We start from the raw sequence: 21,398 nt of genomic DNA on the forward strand, positions 1-21,398 counted from the left end.
GGCCTAGCTTCAGAAATAACATGGTTTCACTTCTGCCACTTTCTAGTGGTTACAGGGAGCCATGGGCCAGCTCTCCTTCTTCAGAAGGAAGGGCGATGGATTTCATTTTTGATGGGAGAAGTGGCAAAGGATGCGAAGCTATGTTTAATTCACTACCTCTCCGGTTAGACTACCGACCTGCCACAGGACTTATGTGAGAGTAGAAGGAAGGGACATTCATCCCCAAGAGGTGCCCTGGGGGACTTGTCCTGGAAAACATCGAAAGGGGTGACGGAAATCTCAGACATCAGGGTTAGGTATTTCCTCTTCTCCGGTTCCACGGGCAAAATAGTAAAGTGGTGCGTGCGGAAGAGTCAGCCAGGCCTCTGAGTCTCAGCTTCCCCATCAGAGAAAAACAAAATTATTTACCTGCTTCGGTTGTTGTGAAGATTAAATGCATGTTCGACATTTAGCCATCTATATAACCAACTGCTTAATGTCACTTTGCAGCCAACACCATCTTTAAATCTAGTCCATTTAGAGAAATTCCGTGGTCAACAAAAACGTTACTCCCTTTCCATGACAGCTTCTCCCTGTCGGCCCCTCCTTCTCCTGCCCAGCGCATGGAGGTGGTCACGGCTTTAGTTGTCATGGTAGCCACTGGCTACAGTTCCTGCTGAGGGTCACACATTTTTGCGGAGACATTCTGAGTAAACTCTTTTTTTTGGCAGGGGCAGTGGGGTCCATAGACCTGTAGTCATGAGACATAAAACCCCTCTGTTACTGTGAACTTGAAAGTCCTCTAAGCCTGGCTTCAGAGAAGCCCCAGAGGGGAGCCAGTAGGAAGTGTTAACCTGAAGGCATTTACTAAAGCACAAAGACATTAAAAGTAAAAAAAAAAAAAAAAAAAAAAAAAAAAAAAAAAAAAGCAACTCAAATGCAAAGTCTTAACATAATTTTTTTTTGTTTTGTAGGAACAGCTACAGAATTGTTGGGCCAGCCACTTCTCAGAGAAGGGGGTTTGGGCTAAATACACATTTAAGGGAAAATGGCAGAAAAACAATTGTTGAAAACTCTATTTCAAACAAATGTTTTTACCTCTATTGTGTTGTGTTAATTCAATAGCAGATCGAGAGTAGGAGAGTAGGGGAGAGCCTCAACCTTTCTTACATTGAGAGGCTATTTCTGATATTTCTAATTGGTTTCTCACCTTGGATACAATATTTTCACTAAATCACAACCTAATGCTTAACGATAGCGTGACTGAGCTGTCCCACTATTGAAGCTGTCTGGATTTTAATTTGCTGTGACAATGTCTGTTGCCTTAAAAAAAAATCCTAATTAACAACAACAACAAAAATGGGTCGACAAACCAGTAAATATTTAAATAAGTGTCGTGTTTTATTTGAAACGTTGTCTAGAGATGGCTGACACTTTATGAATAAATTACAGATATACCCTCTCCCATTCTGGGACTTCCGGTGTTCATCAGTGATCCCAGACTCTCTGGAATACAGGCTTTGTGATTTGATTTCATTCTACCCCAGACTATCCCCTTTTTCTAAAAGTGGTGTGCAGCAAGGAATTTCTTTTATTCAAGTAAAATGAATTTGCGTCCCTTATTTTATTAAACTTGAGAACAGCCTCAGAAGAACTCTGCTCCTTCTGCAAGTGGAGGCTTTCAGGTGTTGCAAACCCAGGAACGGTCACCTCTGGTTTAGAGCATCAGGAGGGCCTTTATGATAAAAGGAAGTCTGATGTTTAGTTTGTTATTCCATTTTTTACATGCAAAAGGAAAATGTGAATGTGTTGAGACTCTGCTCTGTTGATATTTGAGTGAAGCTTCCAGGACAACTGAGCCCTGTCGAATGTTTTGTTTTGTTTTGTTTTGTTTTGTTTTTTGGTGGCTTTTTGCTTTTAAAACATAACTCAGTTTTTTTTTTTTTAATGTTTATTTTTGAGAGAGAGAGACAGAGTGCGAGTGGGGAGGGGGAGAGAGACACACACACACACAGAATCCGAAGCAGGCTCCAGGCTCTGAGCTGTCAGCACAGAGCCTGACATGGGGCTCAAACCCATGAACCATGAGATCATGACCTGAGCCGAAATCGGACACTTAACCGACTGAGCCACCCAGGTGCCCCAAAACATAACTCAGTTTATGCCACACTGTCTCTGAGTTCTCTGGTGGCTTTCCACCTGTCTCCGAATAAAGTCTGAGCATCTGATTGGACTGACCAGGGGCTGTGAGACCTGGTCCCCTGCCCACCTTCTTCCTGACTCCCCACCTCCACTGTGCAGTCATGAGCGCTCCTTGAACACTGCACCACTTCATTCAGATCACTTGCTGTTCAGATCACTGGCTGTTCTTGTCTCAAATCCCATCCTCTCCGACCCCTCCTCAAGCCTTCAGAGCTTTGTTCCAATGTTGCCTTATCGGAGAAGCTCCTCCTGGCCATTGCAGTCTTTTCTCGCTCTCTATGCCCCTCTCTGCTTTACAGTATTTATAGTACTTATCACTTCCTGAGTCTTATGTATTTATTTGTGTTGTTTATTTTCTGCCTCCACTTGACTGGGATGAGGCAGAGACTTTGTTTTACTCATTGATATTCCCCCAGCCCCTCGAGTTGTTCTTAGTACATGGTAAGTAATCAATAAAAATTTGCTAAATGAATGAATGGAAAGTTCCGGCTTTGTGTTGCTGCCCCCAGTTCTTAGTCTGGATTGAAGTTGAATATGCAGCACCTGGGGCAGTTCTAGGCAGGGTGTGTGGGCATCAGAGTCTAGAGGTGAACTAGAGTTCTGTGGGCCACTGTCTCCAGGGCAGGGGATGTTCTGTGTCTCAGATCCAAGGCTCAGGGAAGTTCTTGGCACAGAGAGGCTGACAATAGACTTAACCTCCCAATCTGAGCTGGGGCAGAAGGAAAGCTGAATGGAGGCTTTCTAAGTCAGAAGCTCCCCGTGAGCACACTTTCTTCAGTGTAGATACTCCGGCACATGGTTTCTAAGCCCCCATACTCTCAACATTTTGGGCTGGACAATCTTTTGTTGTGAGGCTGTCCTGTGCATTGTAGGATGCTGGGAAGCACATCTGGCCTCTACCCACTAATGACAGTAGCTCCCTCCTCCCCAGTTGTGATAGCCAGAAGTGTCTCCAGACATTGCCCAATGTCCCCTGGAAGCCAAAACCAACTCCACTGGGGAACTGCTGGTCGAGTAACTAAGAGCTGCCATTGTAGGCCCCAGGATGAAGCAGGTTTCCTAAATCGTTCCCATATTCGGGGATAGAGTGGGCAGTACTTACAGAACCATAGGGTTTAACCGTAGAAATGGCTTTGAAGGTCATCTGACTCAGTGGTTTTGACCTTTTAATTTCGTTTTTGGGTGGAAGGATAAAAGTTGGATTCTCTGCTTAAAGTTTGAGGGTATCTGCCCTTCTTCCTTCCCTCCCCCTTTCTCCCTTTCAGCTCACCTTGAGGCACTGCCTCAGAAATTTCACCAACAAGCAAGGTTAAACATCGTTAAAAACACCTCCTTCTTACAGGTGAGGGGAAGAACAAGGCCGCTGAGAGCTCACAGTGGAACAACAAATTAGAGTCTCGGGCCGTCCACGGACTCCTTCCTTCCATCCTGATTTCCAACCCACTTTTCTTTCCAACACACTTGGCAGATCATTTGTTTTCTTGGAGCGTGTGGGGTGCTGTAAATGTTTCAATAGATCCAGAGAGAGCCTGGAATCAAGCAGAAAAATGCCTGGAATGATTAATCTGCATGTGCCATTAGACCCAGGACGATGGGATGTGGGGACTGGCCACTCGTGGTGGGCTAGGCCAAGGCCTGACCTGCTGGGCTGGAATGGACAAGGCCCCAGCAGTGGGTGATGGGGAGAAGACAGACAAAGGGAAAAGGAACCACTGGGTCCACACAGCAAAGGTGCTGGCTGTCATTGTCCCACGACCCAGCTAGGAGCCACTGCTATAAGAGGCTTCTTTGGTGTGCAGCCAGCATCTTGAACTTACCGCTTCTCTTCCTCTAGACTCTGCATTTTCCTTCCTTCGAATGGCACCTCAGGAGAATCTTCATCCAGCAGCTGATGATAGACAGCTTCTGCACAGGGTTTTGTTACTTGATAGAGGAGAGGGGCTGCCTGGAAATATATTCCATCCTATATTAAAGAATGTATTTTCCTGATTTATAGTCAGGCTAGGCAGGGTTGTCTGAGAGGCAAGGAACCAATGGGAATGTCCATTTTGACTAATGATTAATTATTACATCTAAAGTGATGTTTTCCCATCAACTGATAGGCTGGAAAAATAGACTACAGCTTGCTAGGTTAGCGCCAAGGGTCACAGATGTTGCCTCTGCATTTTCAGATTATATTATCCATTACAGACAGTACCTTCTCATTTAGAAACATAATTTGTTGTTCTCTCAGACCAAAAAAAAGAAAAGAGAAGAAAAAAAAAGGCTGACATTTCACATGCAAGCCAAAGATTAGAATCACTGCACAGGACGGCATATGGAAGTACATTAGGATGTGGTGTCCCTGAATCAAGGACACAAGGCGGCTTGTGCGGAGAGAGATGTAGAAGGCAGTGACTTCTGATCTTTATTATGCAAATGTGCAGCCCCGAGAGCCAGGCTGTTTAACCTCATCAGGGGAAATGTCACTGATCATTTCAAGCTCCAAATGTAGCACAAGCATTAGTACTATTATGTTATTATTATTATTATTTGCAGGGCATTATGTAAGCCCGAGCCCTCTGATTAAGCAGAGCCCGTACTTGCCCAGACCCTCTAGGGTTGCAAATCAACTCCTCCAGGTATTAAAAAACAAACAAGCAAGTAAATCAGTTTTGTTCTCTCTCTTTAATGTTTGTGGATGGGACGCTTTGCAGATCGGGTGATGGCCAGGCATGGGTGGAGATAGGGAGGATCCCAAAGGCCAGTTTCCACCCCCGGATGCTTAATGACAGGCTGCCTCCTGTTTCCCGCAGGTCTCGTGCACCAGTGGCAGAGAGGTCAAGAAGAAGCTTAAATAAAGCATGGCACTGGGGCAGGAGAAGGGCTAGATCAGGGGGTGGATGTGGTGAGGAGGACTGGATAGAGAGAGAGACTCTGCAGAGATTAGAAAAGGAGGGACCCTGATGGGGGCGGGGGAGAGACTCCTCTACCCCAGCTCAGGCACCACTGCTACCTTCCAGAGCCATAAAGAAAACTGAAGGCGACCGGATCTAAGAGGTGGAGACAAAAAGAGCTTGGAGTCAAGCAACAAAGAAAAGGAAGTGGAGGAGAAGAGAAAAAGCGGGCGGCAGTGACTAGTGGCCCAGGGCGACAGAAGGCAGAGGCTGAACCTCTCTGACCTCCAGGCGTCAGGACCTGAGCTGGCAAAGCCTCCGCTTCCAGAAGACATTCAGCAACAGACTTACGTTGGTAGTGAAATTCTGGAGGAAACAAATAGGCGGTTGTGCGTTTTCCCTTTTCCTCCCACAGCCTGGTACCAGGGGAAAGGTCCAGCTTTAATAAGTCAATATTAATAAGTAACTTTAATAAGTAATAAGGAAGGAGACTGGCTCATTGCATAATTGGAAAGACTAGAAGCTTCTCCACAGACCTTTAGAGTTCCTCTCATCTAGCCCCAGATCCTTTAGATATGAACTCTGCTATCAGGATCCCAGTCCAATTAAATCAGACTTCTTGGGAGTGGGCCCACGTCCATATGTATTAAAGCTTTCTAGGTGTTTCGAATGTGCTGCCCTGGCTGAGAGCCGCTGCTTTAGGTTTTGATGAGTATAAATTCCGTAAAGGCAGAGGTTCTTGTGTGTTTATTCTCGGCTATGTAACCTAGCATTTAGCACAACGCCTGGCACACAGCAGAACTTGAATATAGATTCCCTACGTGAAAGGGTTGTGGGCGAAACAAGGCATTTCTGCAGCAGGAACAAGTCTGTATATAAGTAGGCCCTTCAAGGCATCTGTGGAGGGAGTTACCTCCCAGGCCACCAAGAGCCACGCTCTCAGGATCATGTCTGTCCCTCACTGTGTGAGTAGACATGCAGCATGCTCCCAGTTCTTCCGGAGAGTAAAGCAGGAGTTGTACCCATGGGACCAGCAATCATCTTTATAGAATAGCTCTGGGGAGGCAGCAGGGGCCCCCTTCCATGGGCGATGCTTCCTGAAGTCTTTCCCTTGTGTCCTGGAGGAAAGCCTCTTATCTGTTGTCCAGCCGTCTCTGGGGTTGGTCACCACTGAGTAGGAAGATGAGAGGTTGAACATAAAAAGGGAGGGCTCCTAAGTTGGAGACTTCATTGGAGCCCGAACTAATTCAGATTCATTAATTCAGATCACTTAGGCAAACACTGAGCACCTGCCATGTGGCAGGATCTGCGTTGGAGGGGGCGGCACAAGGGGAAGTCTGGTGTGGTCCCTGCCTCTAAGGAGTGGCCGATGGCAGGGTGGCAATATATTCTGATATCCAAGCTGGGCCCTAGACCCAACACCAAGCTGGAGGTTATTACATCCAGCCCCTGACCCCAATCCACCTCTTCCCTCTGTGTCAAGCTTAAGAAGTCCTTTTTCAAAGGGAATCTGCCCCTAATGGAAGCCTAATATGTAGATGGGATCAAAGCACAGCTACCCTGGGGGAAGAGAAGTCAGCTCTCCCATCTCCTTTGCTTGTCCCTCTGTCCCTCTTCCTCAAAATACTTCCCGTAAGGCCTTGGGGCTGAGAACTCAGTCTGAACTTGACTGCTGTAAGATCCCTGTTTCCTAGATCGAGCAAGAGTCCTTCAGCCAGATGTTGGGAGACAAAGGAGAGTGGGCAGTGTCCTCTTAACCCACGTGAGACGGTGCCGTGTGCCCATATGAAACCTTTGAGCTGAGAGACACTTTGGGATTTCACGGTTCATCCCCATTTCCACCAAGCAACATGGCATACGCAAGAAAAAAAAGAAAATATTTGGGAGTAAGAAGGGCCTTAATTCAAACTCGACAGTGTGACTGATGGGCTCTACTCTGGAAAGTCCTCCCATGTCTCATAGCTCAGTTTCTACATCTACAAAATGGGGACTGCATGAATTACTTAGCAGATTTATTGTGAGGGATAGACCTTAGGGCTATTTTGAAATCCTGTTGTTTGAATCCTACGAAGTTATCATTTCACCGTGGGACTCAACTTTTCAAAGGTACCGGAAGCATTTTCTTTATCTTTGTATTCTCGATCTCTGACACGGTAAATAGCTGGCACGTGATAGATGCTTCTCAGAGACGTCTGCCCGAAGACTTCATCCAGGTAGGGATATCCCCTCATTATTCATTGCACTCAAACCGTCATCACACTACCATTTGCGTGTAGGCTGGTTGGGTTATTATCTTTCCCTCCAGCAGCTGAGGAGTAGTCAGCGGTCACGTCTGGTGGTGTTTTCTTCCTTCCTGCTCCTGCTCGGGTTCCGGTCAGTGATGAATTTTGCACAAGTGGAGGGGGATCTAGTCACAGAGTCAGGAGACCTGTCCCTTCGGCTGTAGGATGAGAGGGGCCGCATGAAGGGAAGCTGAGGAGGAACACTAGGTGTGGGCTTAGCTCTGAGTTGGTTTGTTGGGGGAGCATCTGATCAGCATCTCTTCAGGACGAAGGCCAGACTGTAGCACTGTCAAGAGCCGGCGAAACAACACATTCAGTGGGAGGTGTAATCAGTGTGCCATCTCAGTCCTTTGCTGCTCGCTCAACTCTTAGTTTCCTTCAAAGCCTCAACGTGATATTTCGTGTGTCATCTATGTCCACACTAGACCGTAATTCCCATGAGATCAGGGCCTTGTCTGTCTCGGTGGTCAGAGTCTCGAACATGCCTGGTACAGAGGTGGTGCTCGAAATATATTCGTGGAATGGAGAAATAAATGAATGGCAGCTGTTTTATTACTACTAGTAGAAGCAGTGGTTACGAGATGAATCGGAATCAACCCAAGCAGATAAAAGTGAATCATCTTTGGAAAGCTCACCAGCCAGGGTAAGAAGGGTCAGAAGCCATTTGAGTTAGCTTCTCGCCGAATTTGGCCTGGGAACCTTTCTTTAGGACTGATGATTTCCTCAGGCCTCCACCAGGAGGCCCTTCACGCTAAACTGAGCAGAGTGAGTGAGGTTTTATGATTGGACAAGGGCTGCCCGGGAGCCTGTGCTGGGGCCCTCGCGGGGAGCGCGGTGGGGGTGCACCGTCTCCCTGGGCTCTGCACCATTCAGAGGCTCCAGACGGCTAGGGCTCTGAGCCAAGCCGCTCGGTTCCAGTGGGAAAGCTGACCTTGGCCAGGAAGAATCAGGAAGAGGCACAAATGACTCATTGTCCCACATCCTCCAAGGTAAAAACCCAGCAGTGTGTGTGGCCTTTGGTGCTGGACGTTATTGCAGCCTTGGCTTCCTCCACAGCCAAAATAAAAGCACTCAGCCAGCCAACAACACATGCGCAGCCTAGGAATACGACCAACGGATCTCTTTCGTTGTCCTGTTCCACATATTTCTCTGCACTTAGAGTTTCAAAATACTGGGCATATAACAGGATGGTCTCCACTTCCAAAAGTAGAGCACGATTTCCTTTCAGAGACTTCAGACAGCCTTCATGTCCAATCAAGGCCATGTGACATTTCATGGCCTTGTGGGAGAAATTTGATATGTTTGCAGGTCACGTGTGAAGGAGGTCTCGCTTGAATGTGCTTTATTTTTATTCAGGAGTTTGGGATCCAAGTCACTTATTTGTAAGACCTGCTCCTGCTACCAAATTTCCACTAGAGGGCACTCTTGGAAAATATTTATCGATATATTTTTTTATTGCTCTAAGAAACGCTGTTTTTTAAAAAGAAGAAAAATCAGTCCGTTTAAATTTCAGACCCAGCCCTTTGCCTTCTCTTGGAACTATTCCTAATTCTCCCAGAAGCGCAGCCAGAGAGAGAAGTTGGGGAGAGGACAGGCCGCTGCTTCCCTTCACCTGTCCTTTTGTCCACAGGGGATACAGCTGGCCAAGCCGCTAAGCTGGCCTACGGGCTAGCACCCAAATCCCCTGTGCTCCGCAGGGGGCCCATCCCAGCAGACCAGGAATCACCTTAGAAAGGGGCTGTGAGAGTCGAATTTCGGGGCCTCTGGTTGAGTTCAGCCTTTGCTGAGCTCCTGTCCGAGGAGTCTATCTGCTGCCCTGCCCTGCAAGCTAGCAGTGGCAGGAAATTCTCAGAAAAGTGCCAGGAAGGGTCAGGGGGCAGCTGGGTGGCCGACAATTAAAAATAGGGCTTCCGGGCAGGCAGCCATGGAGATCTCGCTCGATATGTAAATAAGTGTAAATAAGACCCAGTCTTGGTGATGGAAGGGTGCTGTGCATAGTTTGTGCAGCCAGGGCTGTCCAGGGCAGTGATGAGTAGCTTTTTTCTTTTTTCCACACAGCCCATGTTAGAAAAGTAAAATTTTTTTCCCACCCAAAAAGAAACGGCTCCATTGAGTTCCACTGGTACAGGTGGGGGAGAGATTATTACATTTTCTTACTCGATGAGTAGAAAAATGACAATGGGTACATGAGAGTGGCTTTTAGCCACTAAAACCTCAATCCTGAGGCATATCTGATACCCATCTCTGACATTCGTGTCACCCTTTCAAGTTCAGGTCATTCACTTAAGTGAGTGACCTCATTTTATCCTGGAAACAGCTCTGTAAGGTGGGTATGCCCATCATCATCCCCATTTCAGAGAAGGAAACCAGACTCGGGGAGGAGCAGTGTTTTGAAGAAGGACACACGCAGTGGTTGGAGCTGGGGTAGAAGTGGTTCACTTTCTTCCGTGTAACATTTCACTGAGCTCCTGCCATGTGCCTGGCTCAGTGCTAGCTCTGAATAGGATGTTGCTGCTTCCTTTCTCAAAGACAGGCTCTCTAAACGTCAAGGCGAGCCCTTGGCCTTCACTTGCAAATATTCCTCATTCTTCCAGAAGCACAGCTAGAGAAGGAGGCCAGAGAACACAAAAGCACCTGCTTCTTTTTGTGTACATGGGTGTCTCCCAGGGTGGAAAGAGCTTCGCACAGCTTGGGCTGGGTCAGCAGGGAGTGTCCTTCCCTGGGGTGTCTCGTTTACTGGAAGATCAGGGCTGGTCCAGGTGCCCAAGACCACGGCTTGCTTCAGGCCCAGCCTGGCAGGCAGGTGTCCCTCCCGCTCCTTTTGGGAGCCATTCCCTTCTGCTGACCTTGGCCCCTCTGTGCACTCCCACATGTGAGCAGACAAGCAATCGTCAAAAGGCTTCTCCCTGTCCAGGAGTTTTGTGCTGCAGGCTTCTTGTCCCATTTCCTCTTTGTGGAGGGGAGCTGAAAGGCCACCTTTGAAAGTGGTCCGGATGGCTCTGGGGAGAAGCAAGGCGGCTGTGTCTCCTGAAGGGTTGCCCTGTGGCCTCAGGGCTGCAGCGGAGGAGAAAGTCGGAAAGGCAATGAGCAGGGGGGCTGTGGGGCAGTGGTGTTCCAAGCATGCTCTGCAGACCCAGCTTTCGCTGTACTCCATTCGATTTTTTTTCCATGAGCACATATGACTTTATAACTAAAACCATGGGTGTGCGTGAACACACACGTGCACACAGCTTTTTTTTTTTTTTAATTTTTTTTCAACGTTTTTTATTTATTTTTGGGACAGAGAGAGACAGAGCATGAACGGGGGAGGGGCAGAGAGAGAGGGAGACACAGAATTGGAAACAGGCTCCAGGCTCCGAGCCATCAGCCCAGAGCCCGACGCGGGGCTCGAACTCACGGAGCGCGAGATCGTGACCTGGCTGAAGTCGGACGCTCAACCGACTGTGCCACCCAGGCGCCCCTGCGTGCACACAGCTTTAAAACCCAGCTTCTGTCCAGCTTGTCAGGGAAAGTAACGCCATATGCTGTAACAGTGACTGCACATATGGATACAGCCCTCACAGAAATTCAGATGCGGCAGGGAATCTATATTAAAACTGCTGGTATATGTGAACAGCAACAGATACAATAGGGGGTCATCTCTATTTGATAATAATACCAGTGTGTCCAACAGAGAGTGGGAACAGAATGCACAATGCAAATTGGGTGTTTTAGGGCTTCTTTCTGTTTCAGAAATCTCTGAGGAGAGGAAAAGAAGGCTGAGAAGTGAGAAAGGCAGATGCCACGGTGGTCCTGAGCCCTGTGGTTTTCTCTGTGCTATCGTCTCTTTTCCCCAATTCAACTAAACAAGGGGTAAAGTCAAGCTTAGGTCTGGGGACCCCAGGCTCTGGTCCTAATAAGCAAGGCTGGAGGGACACAGTGAAAGAAGGGGAAGAGGGTTTCCCAGGGACAGAAATGTGGCTGTGGGTTCCCTGGTTCTTTGCTCTTAGAGACAGCTCAGAAGGTCCCTTCACACACGGTGGTCAGGTTGCCACAAGCCAGGTGAACTCTAGAGTAGTGGGACCCACTGCTTACACTCTGGAGGGTCAACAGAGGGGACCATGTGGTCTGCCTCATGCTGGCCAAATGAATCCCGGGCAGCAAACTTGCTGAGGATGCACCCAAAAAATGGAGTGGGCTCCTTCTGTTCATTGCCAGAGAGTCTTGGGAGGACTGGAGCTTCTTGGATGACCCAGGAGGGGTGTGACTCTGTGGATCTCCCAGAAAGAGTTAAAAAAGAAGAGCTCCTGTGACGGTGAAGTTCTCCAGGGATGGCCCTGGAGTGGTATTGCACTGATGGGGTTCATGGCCATAGAGGGGAGGGGGCTTGCAAGTATGTAGCCAAGTCAGACCATGTTCTGCATTTGTCAGAGCCATCCAGGGGTGTGGTGTGAGTTCCTCCTACTTGGCTGGGGTGAGGAAAGCCCAGGCTGTGGGTATTTGGTAGACACCCTTCTGAAGGTTGGGCGGGGCCTGTTTATGCACAGGAAGGGAAGAAAGATTTTTCTAAGCTTGAAATGCCTTTAGACCAGTGGCTTCAATGTTTTCACAAGGGAAAAAGAGATGAAAATTAAATGTCCTGGAGGGAACTGTCTCCCACCACCCCTTATCTAGGCACTTTGGGGTGGAGCTGTGGTGCCAGCTTACCCTGTTCAGCAGACCCACACTTTCCACTGGACATACTCAGCAGCCCAGGGGTCCCAGCCCAGCCTGGCCCAGCTGAGCCAAGGAGAAAAATGCCCCTTTAGACAGTGTTCTGTTATGATTTGGTTGCTCATTTCTCGATGCTGCAGAATGAGATTTTCTCAGCTGTTCCATTACTTCAAACGACTTGTTAAACAATGTCTTCAGACAAAAAAACACAAGCAGATTAATAAAGTGCTCATGAAAGGGCTGAGACAAGGAGGCTGTCAGACCCACATGCAGAGAACACTGAAATGCAGGCTCGCCTGACCTCAGGGACCTGCCTGACACAAGGGCGGCTGTCGCCTGACTTCTACTCTGTCTCCACAGGGTTGAGAGCTGCTTAGTGCCAAGTGTGATGTGGACACTTGCCTGCTGGATGGAGACAGAAACTCATTTTCCATCTGTCAAGCAACCTGACACAGAGTTGGTAATGATTTTCTGTCAGCTGAGGCCTGGCTGGATTTGAACCAGTGACCCAGAGGTAAAAGGCCCTGATGTAGGGCTCCCTTTACAATAACTGGCCTGCCTGGCCTCGTTATGCCTGGCCCAGTGCTCTCTCTTGCATCTGCCCATGCACTCTCTTTAGCTAGTTGAGTTTTGGTTAGATCCTAACTTAGCATTTGGGGCTGAGTGGTTAATGTCTCAGGAGGGCAAGCAGGGATGCATGTGTGTCTTGGGAGAATGAGAAACAGAAGGCAGATGAAGGGCACAGAGGCAGGGGCTGTTTGATTAGCCCTGGGCCGAAAACTACATGCTTCTCCCCGGCTGGGTGTCTCATTCTGACCTCAGGACCCTTGCACACATAGCGGCCAGACAGATGGCTCCCACAGCAAATGGTGAAACAAGGAATGCACATCGGGAGAGATACTGAAATCTAGATACTTTGGCCTTGAAACTGTCATCATTATTTTTATTGATTGTTCTCAGGGAAAAAGAAAAAGTCCTTTCAGAAGCATTTGTAGATTGGTTAATATGATGCTTTCCATTCACCGAATGATAATTGATTCACATGCCACTCTCCAAAAACAGTGTTTCCTAATCTGAAGACATCTGTCCCCTAGAATCAAAAAAGCAAGCTGGAGGGCCTTACAAGTTAACTCATTATTCAACAAGCATTTATTGAGGTTCCTATCATCAGGCAAGCATTCTGCTGTTTATCAGGGTTACAGAGATAAACAAAACAAGGTCCCCATCGAAAAAATGAATTATTTAGAGGGAGAGAGAGATATGTGGGCAAGGGTAATTTGGCACAAACCTGATGAGTGGTAGCATAGCAAGTGAAGAGATCAGTAGGCAACTGGTAACCGATCCTTGTGCCTCATGGTGGTGGGGGCTGTGGTGGAATCCTAAAAATGGGGAGTCATTAGTGCTGAGGTACCGGCCATGTCAGCAACCCGGGTAGAAATCCAGGGTTCCTAATCTGTAAAATGGGAACAATTAGATCAATGTCAGAACTGTCATAAAGATTAAATGGGGTAATCCATGTGAAGCATTTAGCAGAGCACTCAGCACATGATAGGTGATTGATAAGTGTCAGCAGAGAGTGCCCTGGATCGGAGAAAGGTACTCCTGGAGGGGAAAAAAAAAACCCCCCAACATTTAAAAAGGTATTTTAAGACAGTGGCAGTGGGATGAAGAAGGTGGAGATGAAGGAGAGGATTCGTAATAGAATTAATAGTCTGTAATAGAATTCAGACCTACCAGACTACTGAATATGAAAAGTGCAGGTAAAGGTGGAGGGGAAGTCTCCAGGCCTGGTTGCTGTGCCAACATAGGAGGCTGGCTTGGGGAGGACTGAGTGTGGAGAAAGGAGGAGGTGGCTGGCCTTTGCTTCAGGGCATAGGGGGTTAGAGGTGCCTTGAGGACACCCAAGTGTGAACGTCCGAATGTTGTCAGACGTGCACTCAGGGCTGCAGATCTGGGAGCTCTTGCTGGTTTACAGAAGGTGGCTGATGCTGTGACAGTGGCCCAAAAGTTCCCACTGGAAAAGGCAGGAGGGTGGGAGGGTGGAAAGAAAAATCGGAGACCAGAATTCCTGGAAATGGTTAACCTCAAGGGGGTGAGCACAAAGGGGGCACGTGAAAGGGACAGTGAGCCTTTCCAGGGCCATGGTGGCACCCAACCAAGTGGAAAGGGAACATATCAGCCTGGATGCAGTGAGCTTAAGGAAAGGCCCTTTGAGAAAGCTTTGGCCACCGTGCCTGCTCTGGGAGCAGCTCCCAGTTCAGAACTCATCCCAGGCAGGCATTAGTCAATGCAAATCAATATGGAGGCAGTTCTGTCAACTGCTTTATCTGATGGTTCTTAGCCAGACTCACGGTTTTTGGGGAAGTTGGGCAAAATTTCTCCTTGGAGTTCTTTGGAGAAGGCAGAAAAAGGCAAGACCTGGACGGCAGTGATGGGCAGGGAGGGCCTTTCAAGCCTTGCCAGAAGCCGGGGATTGCAGCAACCATGTTAAAATTCAGAATCAGGTACCCTCATTAACTGATGAAGTAAGACTGGTGCCCTGGTCACTTCCTGACTTGATTAGTGACATTTAATGGACTTTGTAATAGGTCTTTTGCATAATTAGAAGTCATGCAAAATCGAGCCCAACGCCTGACTCTACACGACCAGTGCGGTTTACCCAGGTCCCATCGGCTGTTGCGCAATAATAGCTGCCACTTACTGAGTTCCTGCCAAGTGGCAGGCGCTGTGACAAGCTGTTTGCAGGGATTATCTCATTCGATCCTAGCAACAAACCTAGGATGTCACACAATTCTCTTTGGCTTCATGAGCAGAGAGGTGAGCTGTACAAATGGTATTTTGCCCCATCTTCAACATGCGTGGGACTTCTCAGGTAGGGCTGTGGGGGCGGCGGCTGAGGGGGAGGGGCACCATCAGAATACACCGCCCGTGAGATGCTAACGGCAGTGGGGCCCAGGGCAGGAAGTCGTGGGAAACATGAAATGGTGGAAAAGATACAGGATGAGTTTTGAGCACGTTGGCAAAACCAGCCCAGGGCACCACACCGACAGCACTGTGAACATCTAGAGTCAGAGTCTAGAACTTCCAGCAGTGCGCACAAATCGACACGGCTGCAAGGATTTCACATTTGGAACAGTGGGCAACGAGGGAATGATCAATGTCTGTGGCTGTGGCCAGGATCGATCTCTTCGGTGTGTTGCCTTTTCCTATCAGCAGACTCTGAGGCCTGGTCTCACAGAAACCCTGGTCTTCCTTCCCAGGGTCTGGGTACCTGAGTTGACATCACAGGGGGAACATCTATGACTCAGCATGGTGCTGTGATTTCAGCAGTCTCATCTGCGCCCATGTTCACAAGCACATGGGTGCTGATGGATCCTTAGTGATCATCATTTACTTTCTTTTTTTAATTTTTAAAAAATGTTTATTTATTTTTGAGAGAGACAGACCATAAGCAGGGGAGGGCAGAGAGGGAGACACAGAATCCGAAGCAGATCCAGGCTCTGAGCTGTCAGCACAGAGCCCGCCGTGGGGCTTGAAGTCACAGACTGTGAGATCATGACCTGAGCCAAAGTCGGATGCTCAACCGACTGAGCCACCCAGGGGCCCCAGTGATGGTCATTTACCATTTAATGCAGTTTCTCATAATGGGCTCTGTAGACAAATTTTCCAGGGTGTATGAGAAACTTTTTTTCCCCTTTAAATGAGGTTATGTTTAACTCACATTTGAGAAACTGTCATATCTTGTAAATAAGATTAGTTGGCTTACTAGAGAGAATAAAGTCTTGTAAGACTTTTTTGTTTATGTCTATATACAAACCAATGATAGGATAATAATCATACTAATCTGTATCTAGTCTTTATAGTACGTTAACACTTCTATAAGGAAAACTATTTTTTATGCATATATTCACTAATTCAGATCGACCCAACCTGATTTAGCCTGAATTATTGAGGGCTTACTGTTCTGTCAAAGCATAGAAGATGAAAGTTGTTTCCTTATCACATCTGCAATGTCACCTTGGAGAGTTAATATTTACACAGCTATGAAGTAATGTATTTTCTGAGTAGCTTGATGTAGCTCCACAGTTTTATTCAGGATCGGAACAGCAATAAAAAAGTCAGTTTTTCCTGTAAATTAGTAATGATCTAAACGTAGGGACGAGCTCTCTCATAATTTTGAAGCTTCATGTCCTACCCATTAAGATAACAATTGAGAAAGTCAACATGTATATTCTAGACACTATTCTGAGCCAGGCACTGTGCTAGGCACTATAGAGAAACAGAAATGAAGGCCACACTGTAGGAGACAAATGGAAGTAATGATTAGACAACGCAAAGGTTTCAGAAGGCTTGAGGGACAGGTTCTAAGGGCATGTTACAGGGAGCAAGTCTAGCACTGGCTGGGGAGGCAGGAAAGCTTCATGGAGGGGGTGGCATTTACAACAGCCTGCCAGGGCAAAGAGGATTGCGAAGCCAAGAAGGCAGCCAAAGAAGAACAAAAAAATAAGGAATTCTACACAAGGTAAGGCGCTCATAAAGACATACTGCGTTTGGAAAGGGCATTCCAACGTTTCATCTTTTCTATCCCTTGAGAAGATGACAAGGGGGCCTGAAATTCGAACTGCTTAAATTTGGTCCCTTCTCTTGGGTATGTTTGTCTTTCGGTCCTCACTCCTGTTGCAGAGAAAACAATGCTAACAAAAGAAGCAAGGGCTAATTTTGGATGTTAACATTATGCTGCGGTGGAGGTATTGATATGGGTACCTGGGAAGATTATGAAGCTTATGTGTATTTAACCACAAACGATGTAATAATACTGGAATGAATCAAGAGAAATCTAGAGAGACTTAGAAGGCCATAGGAGTGTATCTGAAATCAGGTTAAAAATAAGCCACAGGTTCTCTTGTGATTTTGGAAACATCTCTGTTTAATCATAGAATTATCTGCATCTTCCATTCATCATAAATAACCCACTTCATTAACTTCAGCAATCCTTTTGTAAAAATTTGGTATTTAGCATAAACAAACACTGAACATTAGCCAGAGGTGTGTTAAACAAAATAGGGAAGAATTTTTTAAAAATACAAAACTTAAAACCGAGAAAAGGACACATGAAAAGATTAACAGTATCACCCATTAAAAAAATCAAATTTCATAACAACCGTTAAAAAAAAACAGGTGGAAAAACGAGTAAACATAAATACAATGTATTTCCTTCATAAACACATTTAGATAAAAGAATGCATAAATGGATAGCCTGACAGTGCATAACACAGAGCAAAATATTTTGAGATGAATAATTAAATCCCAATAAGCATGAATTAAAAATAAATTTTGATTTTATTTTTTATTCTTTATGGAAAAATATGCCACGGTATTTGTGTAAAAAAAGAAATGGGCATAAACCTATCACTAAAGCCACAAAATGCACTATGTAGAGATTATTTGAAAACAAAACATTTTTTAAAGCAAAAGATAAAATGTTATAGCATTTTCAGTTGAACCTTATCCCATTAATCACACCTACTATAGGTGTTAGATAATAGAGGTAGATAAGTTGGGGCAAAAAAAAAAATCAGTATTCTAATCTAGAGAGAAAGATTTTTATAGCTCAGATGGACAGACAGACAATTCCATCTCCTCTGAAATTCAAAGAAGCTTGAGGGAACAAAACATGAAAATCTTCCTGTGCTCCATATGTAAGCATCAAAGGTATCGAGCAAAATTACTGGAGTTTTAGATACAGGGACATTCTTGGCAAATAGCCTGTTGAACAAGGATTTTTGCAGAGTCTGGCACTAGCCTTAAAATTTACAGTGAGGATAACTCTTGTGAAACTTACAAGGTTCAATAGTATTGAAATGGTCAGAAGTTACAGAGATGAGAGCTGGTCGGGACAATAATATAAATTTACAGTACTGATAAAGCCGGTAAGTTTCTATGGAATGATTTTTGTGTTGCTGACCAAATAACAACTAAACAGCTATTGAGGACAGAGTCAGCCTCTGTGAGACCCAGGATGCCAATACCGTCTATCAGATCAAGGAAGGACACGCAGAGAGAATGTGACAGAATGCTGTGCAGGAAGCAGAAGAAAATGTTCCCCTAATTGTATATATTACTTTCTTCTCTAGTTGGGTCCAGTAAAAGTTTGCTCAGCCACAGTAGAAGCAAACATGAACACTCTTTTGAAAGCTGATGCCCAATTGGGACATCATTTTATTTGGTATTTTGGTTAATGAATGTTTTTGCATTTTCTGTGCCCAATTTTCTTTCCATATGTGTATATGTAACATTTGCTTGTATCCATGACCTTTATATTTTTATTTATTCATAAGAGCAATATGATTTAATTCTAAAAAATTGTTGCAAACGTTTGTCAAATCTGCCAAGGAAATTTTCGTCAATAACTTGTCTCAAGTGCCTTACGTGTGCTTAATTCAAGGATGTAACAGGCTGCTTCCGGCTAAAAGGGGCAATTTGTGCTCAGACATCTGTGTAACAAGAATAAATTCTGGTCTCAGTTGCGGAATGTGAATATAATCTACCATTAATTGTTGCTGTTCTCCAACTGACGGTAACATTTTTGTGTCTTACATTTGTTGTTACGAGTTTGGGAGTGTGCTGGAAAACAGGTAAGAAAGAAATTATGGCAGAAAAAGGGAAAATATGTGAAATATAATTGTAAAAATCCTGAAAACTGAGTCCTGTAGTTTACCTCAAAACTTCCCTTACTTACAACTCAAACATCAGGCTCTTTCTTTGAAGCAGCTTATAATAAATTTAAGACATATAACACCGCCATCTCTTATAATGGGACTGAGGAGTTTCTGTGTGGAAACTATTTGAAGGAATGTCTAAAAAATGATGTCAAGAAATGCAGATAACTCATGCTTTTCAGCATCTATTCAATCTATGACCCCTGCTGAGTTGATAAGGAAGAGGCATGTCACAGTTGTAGAAAAAAAGAATCACACAGTAAATCAAAGTATTCATGAATAAGACTTTGGAAATTTTCACTGTCATCAGGAGGGCATCTTCCTGATGGGGTGACCTCATTTCAAACAGCACAGTAACTAGAACAGAGTTGTATTGCACCAAAGGTGGTACAAGGAAAGCATGTTTGCTTTTTGTCACGGTGACAGTTTCCTGTGGTAGGAAAAATAAATAAATAAACCACTCCAAAATACAGTACCACCCCTGGCAGTAACCAACGAAGTAGGTTTTGGAAATAACGCTCCTGTCAAATACATTTTAAGGCACTTAAACTGTTATATCATATTTTTGTGTAGAAAAATAAAATATGCATCGAAGCAACATTCACAAGTACGTGTCTTCGGAACTGTTTGTATGTACAATCCTGTACATATATACATTGCTACACGAAGGGCGCCATCTTCATTATACTGTTGGCCTCGTCAACTTCACTCCCTGTAAGAAAGGACAACGTGATGTTCAGAATTGGACAGTATCTATGAACAAAATGAAAGCATCAATCAACAGCAGATAATTTATGCTACTAGAAGGAAGAGGCAGCCCACCCCGATAGCCTCACATAACCAGTGATCCAAACCTCCAGACACAAACAGACCCATCTGCCCACCTCACCGGCCGGCAGACTTTGTCATCTCCCCAGCCTGACCTGGCTACTCACACTGTCCCACCAAACATGGATGGTTGCCATGCGTCTCAATCACTATTATTTGTAAAGCAGAGGAGACGCTCATGGATATGATTGACAGTTTGTATTTATTTTGTGGTCAAATGGGATGGGTAAATATTCCAAGCCTTCTGGACTATTCTAAGGTAGCCGATACCTCCCTTGTTTGGAGGAGTTCCCATGCAAAAGGAAAATGAACAGCGTTGTCCAATTTTGCCTCCCTTTTGGAAATGCTTCAGTTACTCTGCAGAATAAATCCCAGAGCTTTAAAACAATTTTCTGTTCACTACAACTACATGTTTTTGATAGAATATTAGGATTTTCAAGTAATTGTCTTCATTCTTTGTCAAAATGTATGTGTATAGATTCTGACCAACAGCGCACATACACATCGATAAATATAAATGGAAGTTTTCAAGAGGGATAAATAGTAAAAGAAATAAAAAGGTACTAAACCGCTCCTCTACCAACTCAGAGTGGGCAGATCAGAGCCCATAGTGGCACCCAGTACAGAACAGGAATGGCTAACGTTCTGGTAAATGACAGAATAAATGAAGGTGCTGGGTGGGCTAGCTTTTTCAAGTAGGTTCCTGGGGACCTAGGGCACTTCGTATAAAAGCGATGTTCTATTTTTGTCTGGGAGGTTCTTGTGGTATTGGGGCAAGATTCTGGAGGCCAAAGAGACCAGGGTTCTAGTCCTCACTCTAGCACTGATGAAGCCACCCATGTAGCCTTGGGCAAGTTGCTCAGCTCCCCAAGCCTACTTCCTAACCCATACAGTATGACAACAGAGCTCGCCGCGAATGGTGTTGTACATAGTAATGGGCAGCGGTGACAATAACGATACTTACAGCTGCTAGCTTTTATCAAACACCTGCCATTTAACCCTCTGTAACTCTAAAGAGTAGATATTATCATTAGTCTCAGAGTGGCAGAAACTGAGGTACAGAGAAGTGAAGTACGTGCCCGAGGTCATCCAGAAAGGAGGCAGCACAGCCCGTAGGCTTTTCAAGGTCCACACTCTGAACCAGGTAAATGTTGGGATGCGCTTGGCACACAGAGCTCAATGGGTGTCGTGTGGCTCTTCCATTTTCAGGACGCTAAGGACACAACATAGGGCACTCCCCTGCCACTGGATGTCTCTTTTTGCCTATGCTTCTCCTGATAACAGTTGCCATGCTGTGTATAGGCTCAGAGAAGTCCTGTAAGGTCTGAGCTGCTGGGAAGGAGACAACTCTGTGGATGCTTCGATGGTATATTGCAGCAACTAAACTTTGTGTGAATCACCTGGCCGATTTTATTTGGGCTGATAATTTAGGAAATAAAATCTACAGATATCAAATAAGTAACAAGACTCTGAGCTAAGTGTAGTGAAGTTGACATTGTGTTAATTTTGTTAATTAAATTATTTAAATGCCCAAACACATAGTTTTGCTGTGCAAAGAAGTTATTAGGTGTCTAGAATATTAAAAAAATAGACATTTTAGATAAACCCAGGTGCTGTCACATTTATTTATTTAATTTTTTAAAAGTTTTATTCATCTATTTTGAGAGAGAGAGAGGGAGAACACGAGCAGGGAAGGGGCAGAGAGAGCGGGAGAGAAAGAATCCCAAGCAGGTTCATGCTGTCAGCATGGAGCCCGATGCGGGGCTCGAACTCATGAATCATGAGATCATGACCTGAACCAAAATCAAGAATGGACACTT

The 21,398-nt window shown here is 45.5% G+C and overlaps 1 protein-coding gene across 1 annotated transcript in view; it reads right to left on the reverse strand.

The window, feature by feature from the left end:
- Positions 1-16,940: 16,940 nt before the first annotated feature.
- The window catches only part of SLC10A7 (solute carrier family 10 member 7), a 254,752-nt gene continuing 250,294 nt past the window's right edge, over positions 16,941-21,398 (reverse strand). The window contains exon 12 of the mRNA XM_047091249.1: positions 16,941-19,462. Coding sequence (XP_046947205.1) covers positions 19,433-19,462 — 30 coding nt within the window. The 3' untranslated portion in view covers positions 16,941-19,432. The remainder of the gene's footprint in view (positions 19,463-21,398) is intronic.

This window comes from Lynx rufus, unplaced genomic scaffold (genome assembly GCF_022079265.1).
Source record: "Lynx rufus isolate CCGP_SWC_20201006 ecotype Redwood Valley unplaced genomic scaffold, mLynRuf1.p SCAF_3, whole genome shotgun sequence".
Classification (NCBI taxonomy): Eukaryota; Metazoa; Chordata; class Mammalia; order Carnivora; family Felidae; genus Lynx; species Lynx rufus.